Source organism: Camelina sativa, chromosome 14, assembly GCF_000633955.1.
Source record: "Camelina sativa cultivar DH55 chromosome 14, Cs, whole genome shotgun sequence".
NCBI lineage: Eukaryota > Viridiplantae > Streptophyta > Magnoliopsida > Brassicales > Brassicaceae > Camelina > Camelina sativa.
The window spans coordinates 17,526,331-17,534,068 of record NC_025698.1 but is presented as its reverse complement, the minus strand read 5'-3'; the positions used below and the strand labels follow the sequence as shown (position 1 = coordinate 17,534,068).

General features: G+C 32.6%; 2 protein-coding genes across 2 annotated transcripts in view; both read right to left on the bottom strand.

The window, feature by feature from the left end:
- LOC104743716 (probable xyloglucan endotransglucosylase/hydrolase protein 30) overlaps window positions 1-2,058 on the bottom strand; it is a 9,440-nt gene extending 7,382 nt beyond the window's left edge. The window contains exons 1-4 of the mRNA XM_019235331.1: window positions 1,690-2,058; window positions 1,501-1,601; window positions 887-1,095; window positions 11-120 (exon numbers count right to left, since the gene is read on the bottom strand). Of these exons, the coding sequence (XP_019090876.1) occupies window positions 11-120; window positions 887-1,095; window positions 1,501-1,601; window positions 1,690-1,891 (622 nt within the window). The 5' untranslated portion in view covers window positions 1,892-2,058. The remainder of the gene's footprint in view (window positions 1-10; window positions 121-886; window positions 1,096-1,500; window positions 1,602-1,689) is intronic.
- The window catches only part of LOC104741810 (UV-B-induced protein At3g17800, chloroplastic), a 2,113-nt gene continuing 346 nt past the window's right edge, over window positions 5,972-7,738 (bottom strand). The window contains exons 2-3 of the mRNA XM_010462731.2: window positions 7,406-7,692; window positions 5,972-6,915 (exon numbers count right to left, since the gene is read on the bottom strand). Coding sequence (XP_010461033.1) covers window positions 6,093-6,915; window positions 7,406-7,692 — 1,110 coding nt within the window. The 3' untranslated portion in view covers window positions 5,972-6,092. The remainder of the gene's footprint in view (window positions 6,916-7,405; window positions 7,693-7,738) is intronic.

Below are 7,738 nucleotides of genomic sequence, written 5' to 3'. Positions count from 1 at the left end.
GTGGCCCAATCTGAAGCGTCCCAAATGGTGGCGTAAAGAGACATTGGCTTCGCGGGGTAATCAGCTCCCATTGCATCGTTTCTTATCACTTCTCTTATTGGCACATCATCTACCCAAAATCTACAATATTTGTGTTTAAAATTTCGTTAGCTAAATTGCTAATTGTTTTTTTTTTTCAAAAACAGACACATAAACTAGACTTTGTCATTATAACAAACAATAAAAGATAAGCAGAAAAAGAAATTTAGCTGATTATTTTAGTTATGATTAAGATTTTATTTTTGCTATATTATTTTAACTAAAAAAGGTAGATGGTAATGGACTAATGGTTAATTGCATTTAATTGTCACTCCAGCAGGCCTAAGTAAATTCTCATAAATTTAAATTTTATATGTGTTCTGTTTATATAAAAAAAAGTTATGATTAACGGTTCTCGTTCTTCAATTTTGAAGACGAAGGTTCAATAGAAAGTCAAATTTATTCAACTGTTAATTTTGGCTTTAAACTAATATGCGTGAGCGTGACGACTGAGGCTTAATACGCGTCAAAAAAGATAGCTCTAAGCTGATGTTTAACAATAATGACGAATTGAATGTTTTGTAAAAGCTGACTCTTTATCGATTTTAAAATTTTAAATCAAATAAAAAATGGAGCAAAAAGTAATAGTAGAAAAAATTGTATTTTAGAAAGCAAAAAAAAAGTGCTACTAATCTTAGGAAAAAAAAAAGTAAAGGAAGAAACGTTCTGTGAAAGACAAACATTCTTTTTTTTTTTTTCATCTTATAGCTTTGTCCCACCAAATTTAATAATATTGATTAACCGGGTTTAGTCAACGCTAATGAAACAACTAAAACAAAAGAAATGAGAAGATCTTGAAGAAGCTTACATGATCTTGTGAGGAGTCCAGAGGATACTGTAACGATGAAACTCCTTAGAAGGATCAAACCAGAGACGATATCTTTCTTCACGACCTCTTTGTGTACTTCCATTTCCGTATAGATTTGTCTGAAACCTCCATGGCTTTCCTTTTATGTTCCCTAGAAACTCTATGTCTAGTTCGTCGTGTGTTTTCTCGAACACGTCTCCGTTTGATGTCTACACATATCCATTTAAACATAAAAATTAGATCCCAAGTCTTTTAAAAGATTGGTGCATTTTTCTTTTTTCTTGGGAAAAATAGAAACTATTTTCTAGGGAAAATTAATGACTATTTTCTAGGCAACCAAACAGAGAAAATTGTGTCGTTGGGTTCTTCGACAAATCGTTTGGTATTCCATTTTCAATGACGATTTTCTCGGCCAAAAAAAAAGAAAAAGTTTCAAATTAGATCAAATGAGTTAACATCATGGTTTTTTAAAAGATAATAATGAATAGTTTAGGTAAATAATTAGGAAAACAAATTAAAGAATTAAACATTCATGCAGATGGATGAAAAACGAATAAAACATATGTTTTGTGTTAATCAAAACATTTAAAACAAAAAATGAGCCGGAGACTTACATAAAAGGCGACGACGACGCCGGCAGTATAATCAGCGGGAAGCTTGATCATGGAGCTGTAGAATCCATGTTGATACATATTCGATGATATGAAACCAGAACCTATAATTATAATCATCATCAATCATCACCATGACATCATCTTTAAAAAGTTATTTATAAAACCCATGTGATAAAGATGTATATATACCGGTATATCGATCAAGAAGGAGACGAACGGAGAGATCATCAGGTGAACGGACAAGATTAGCATCGCCAAAGAGAGGAGAAAGTGATTCTTCGAAACTTAAGGTGTTGAGATTCGTGAAGGCTAATGATGATCTCAAATACAAACCCAAGATCAAGATGATGTTGAAGAAGAAGATATGATTATACGATGATTTTTTAGACATTTTGATTCTTTCTGAGAAGAAGAACAAATGAAAAAAAGATTTATGATTTGTGTTTATTAGTTAGTTACACATATAGCTTTTGACATAAGAGAGAGAGGTTTCTCTTTTTTTTTGTTTTTTTTTTTGTTTTGGCTTTTGGTGTAGGGAGAAAATTGCTCTTTGGCTTCCACGCTCGTGGTGTTTATATAAGGGAGAGTTATTATTGTTCAATAGTCTTTTCTGATTTGTCTTCTTAATCTTTATTTTCCAGTTTTACCCTTTTTGTATATTAGTCTGCCACGGTTTTGCAGCTGTTTTATTTGAATGTGTGAGTTATACATTAGAGTGATGTCAAGGATGATCGATCAAGAAAGAAAAAAAAAATGATTAGAGAACTTGGTTATGAATTCATTTTTAATGTGAAATTTGATATTTTAAAAGTATCATCATATTATGATGAATTATTGTAACTTTTACGTTGAACGATTCTAATTTCATGCATTACTTGAAAACCATGGTATTATTATTACACATACATGTTTTAAATTTTGAGTCTCATAATATTTTATCTAACTTTTATATTATTTTACAGTTTTTTGAAGTACAAGTTTTTTGAGACTTCTATCATCATGACGTTTATACTATTAAACCGTCTGATCTTGTGATATATAGTTGTTGTTATTTCGATGTCTATGATACATTTTTATGTGCAATATGTTAGAGGTTTTTTTTTTTATGCTAAAGGTTTTAAAGAAAAGCACGAATTATTATGTCGCTTAAAAGACATTATGAAATCCTTTAAGTAATTTGAAAATTTTGAAATCGTGTTGAGTAGAGATTACGTCATTACGTGTATAGGCATTTGGCAAAATAAGTCTTTAAATGGTTTTATAGCTGTTAATATAAATTAGCATGTGACAAGAAAAAAGGATAGAGAGTAATATTACTATTAGCTTATAAAATATTACTTATATATAGTTTGTATGGTTTATATGAAAGGGTAGATTTGTCATATTCCATGATGAAAGCTAAAACAAAAATGACAACTAAGCATGAAATGGACATGAAAGGGTCTTTATTCTGTCTACCCATGCAGATTGTATATATATAATCACCACAGTCATCCTCATTTATTAAATAAGTTAATTCTATTAATACATATTTTACGTGTAGGCGTTCAAATTAGGTGGTTACACTAATCAACACTTTAAATTAATAAAAAGGTTTTCGACAAAAAGAAAATTTTAATATAAAGGTATAGATTCCAAAACGATGGACAGCCAAACGTAAACATTTCGAAAGACTCTTTTGTTCCTTAATTAGTTAGATCTTTCCTCTTTATATATTCACAATACTTTAATGTTACGCTTCACAATATCAAGATCAGATTAGGTAGTGTCGTGTATATAAGATAGACATAAAGACAAGGAACTAACACGACTTTAGTTTTGTAGTGAATTACAACGTTTTATAGTAGATAGTACTATAGTAGTATCCTGTACTAGTATAGTAGTATATAATTAAGCTTTTAATTGTCTTTTAGTCAAACTAGTCCCTTTCGTTTAATTAGTTAAAACCAGATAACCAAATCGCCGTATCATCTAAAATAATCATATGGTAGGATATGAGTAGTTGTTTCGTATATATATCTATTCAGAAGCTCACTTTCGAATAATTTATAAAACCGTAAACTTAGATCAATGAATTACCGAGTTCAGACAAAATCAGTTACCGATTAAGGGAAAAGAAAAAAAAAGAGTTACGATTAGACTAATCCACTCCAATAATTAAACTCTCACAACACTAATAAAAGTTAAAATAATCCTCAGTTGGTCGACAGAAATTATATTAGCATATATGTCCGAAGAGGGCCGCTATATGTAAGAGTGTAGCTGCCGTCACAAAAGAATAATATAAGTAAAAGTGTGCATTTAGTTGATTTGGTTTACCAACCTTCTCTAACCTCTATGCATGCATCTGGTCTGGTCATCAACTTTATATACAAAGTAAAGTAATTACAGGACCAAACTATTTAATCACGGACTTGTTATTCTGATATTGTCTAACATAAAAACTCATAAATTTGTGATATTATATATGATAGAAGCCGTGAATTGTTCAAGTAGCAAAACATATATAACAACGAAATCATTATTAATTGAACAAAGTTTCGTCGTATTATCTTTTAATTAATCTCAGATTAGTGGATAATTAGCAGGTGAATCATAAGGTGGATCTTTGTTACGTAACCACTACCCTTTTTTTGTTTTTTTGCTTCTCTAGAATGTACACACAGTTAATCATTTTCTAAAAACTATATGTATTTTGCATCATACAACTAAGTCATCCGATCATTCTCTCTATATAAGAAATATATATATATATATTAAAGAAAGATTGCTTCCTTAGTAATATGTACTATGGAGTTTTAATTCAACCTCCAAATTCTGTATATTCTTTTGTCAACTAATAATATATAGAATTTGGAGGTTGAATTAAATCTCCATAGCACATATTACTAAGGAAGCAATCTTTCGTTTTTTTTTCTTTTTGCCTTGTTCTCTTTTCTTTGAGAGACAGAGAGAGATTCCATTACCATCTGTACACACAATCACTACTGGCCCGCAGTGTGTTCAATTGTCTGCTAGCTTCTGCACTCGGCTAACAAATAAAGATAAACGTTACATATATATGTTTTCTTGTTTTCTTTTGACATTATCCATTGGAATCTTCTTATAGATATATATTGTATCATAAACTTGATGCACATTTTTTTTTTTGCCTTTTATAAAGCTAACCTATCAATCAATTTTTTAAAAAACTTATTCTTCTGGACACATATGAAGGCATTATGTGGTTTTCGATGGTTTAAGTCATTAGTTCAAGAGGACTTATTCTTCCGGACACATAAAGGCATTATGTGGTTTTTGATAGTTTAAGTCACTAGTCCAAGAGGAATGAAACCTTAGGTACGTCTAAATTCATGAAGAACATACTATTGGTTTATCATTTAGAAAAGAAAAAAAAAATTACAAATATAATTGTATTCCAAAACAAACCAATGTACTATGTATAACATATTGGCTGGCTATTGTGATATTTATACAGAAACGGATCAAATAGAGAAATTACCAAAAACAAGGTTCATCAATCATCAACCAATTAGAGAAGAATGTGAAAGTCTTTGAGGTATTGAATAAGGTAGACAGACTCAACTGCATCATCTTCTATAGAGGGTTGACCTTATACAAGAGTATTTGCACGTGGATGCCATCATTACTAACGAAATAGTTTATTTAGCATCTCCACTATAATTACCCTTATTGTTGTTATTTTAAGCTGATAACTAATAATTGCATAATCTGTATTTCAGGTTGTATAGCTCTGTGTAGTGTTGTAGAAACCAATGAGGATTTAGGCAACAATAGTGTCTTGAAAAAAAATATATATATATATGGGCTAAATGAGAAAATGTTATTTGGATTGTTAGTAATTTTATAAGTTAATGTGTACACATAAATCGATTTAAAAGATGCCTTAAAATTGAAGCTAAGGATTAAGGAACATTATTCGAAGATGCTTATTATATAATATGTATAACTCACTAGGTTCTTGATCCATATATAGTACAAACACAATCCACATTACAATAATTGAGGATGTTCTTCTCTAACAAAATTATTGGAAATTGATATTTAACCAATAATAATGTGGTTAACTTACAAACACACAAGATATGACTCAATTGGTTAGGAGAACTGCATATGGTAGGGTATGCCATGTAATCATCTCCCATACTTATCTGTATGGATAATGATAATGATTTTGTAGATTAATTATTATGCAAGTTTTGTGCGCTTGTGGTACCGTGTCCCCAAGTTGAGATATACTAATGTAATGATGTTTCATTACAAAAAAGTTTCATTTATTTAAATCGTATATAATTGGGATTTGAAACCTGAAGTGGTGTATAACTACTTTCCAGAATTTAAGCTTAAGATAAAAATGAGAAAGTTTCTTACCTTCTATTTATGTAATTTAATTTTTGGGTCAGAAGAAGATTTAAAATTGAGCTAATATATATGCTTGATTTTAATCTAATGTTTTGAAATGTAGTTTATTCAATTTAACAAATATGAGTCGTTAACAATTTTCCCATGACACATTAACATTTACATTCATTCACTACTTTCAAAAAGTACAATGTCAAGGAGGACTAAACTCAAGCCTTGAGGAAATGGTATTTGGATTCAACATAGCTCTCTGAATCCCATAAGAAAGACCCAAAAGCCACAGCTTCCAAAACCAACATCGCAAGTCCAGAGACACTCAAAGACAGAACCTCGTCGTTGGAAGTATCAAGCTTACCGTCCTCGAGTATCCTTATGTCTGGTCGCCCAAAGAGCGCTTGCGTCTGCTTCTCAATCAGAGTCATGGCTTCTTTAGAGCGTATCGTGGCATATCTCTGAAGCGTATCCGAGTCCAAATACGTAACATATGATCTCAACCCATAAGACGATGACTCATCTTCATTTCTTTGTATGGCGTATTCATCGGGGTCATATTCCTCTGGTTGGATCCTGATCAAGGAATTCGGGTCCCATAACGGGTAAGGAGGCGAGGGCTCTTCGAAACGTTCCCTGGTTTTCTCAGGCCGTTTTGGAAGTGTGTTCATGGTTCTCTCGAGCTGGTATCTTTGGTCTACTCTTCTAAGGAAATAGCCATACATGGCGGAAGCAGCGTAGAGTTTCCCGAGTTTGATTTTGCTTATCTGAACTATAGAGCTTAAAGGACCAACCGCTGTTCGGTCTCCAAGAACTGAAGACAAGTGACTCTGTATCATCTCGAATGCATCCGCGGAGTGAATGACTTCGAGCTTCTCTTCTTGGTTTGGCCATAAGTCTATCCGTCCTGCTGGGTCTGAAGTTGGTTTAATCTGAGGAATCATAGAGATCCCTTTCTCCACAAACCGTTGTACCACTAAACAGTAAATGATCTCAGCCAAAGTTTTACGTCTGTCCTTGTCCCTAACTTCAGATATTCTCCTGCAAATCAAGCACACAACGAGGAAGAAACGATCTGAAAAATTGCTCATTACTAATGAATGTAATCGAATAGAGCCTACACATATAGACTGGTGAAATTGCATTGCTCATTACTAGTGAAGATATATCTCACTAGTGATCAAAACAGGATGGAGCCTAATATGAAGACTCAACCAATAGAGGCTCTAAGCCTAAGGTTCTGTAAGCATTGCAATTAAGAAACATATTCCCACATTTTCAGTAAGTTTTATGCATCCAACGAAACAGAATGAAACTAACACGTAGACTCCACCAATACGTTATCTAACCCTAAGGTACTGCGCCTAAACCCTAAAGCATTGCAAGAGACTTATTCCCAAAACATCAATGAGCTGTATGGAGCCTATATGAAGACTCAACCAATACAGGATCTAAGCCTAGGTTCTATACTTAAGCACTGTAAGAGATTTATTCCCAAAGTGTGATATGTTGTAAGCAAAAGAAGACTTACTTAGAGAGAATATCTTGTGAAGAAGACGAAACAGATTTAAGAGTCTCGTTCCCAGCGGCGAATTTCTCGAGCTGCTCATCGACAGTAACGGGGAAAAGATGAGGATGAGTTCTAAGAATCTGGTCCAAAAGCTGTCCCACAGGAGATTCAAGCTCAACAGGAGCAAGCGGAGCAAAGTTCTCATTAGAGTCTTCTTCTTCTTCTCCTAAAGCTCTCACAGTCACACCTCTTCCTCGGCCACTCTCAGTGGTACTTCCAAGCTTCGGAACACAAAACGAATGGCATCTCTGTAATTTAACACAACGAAAGCAAAAAAAAAAAAAAAAAAAAAAA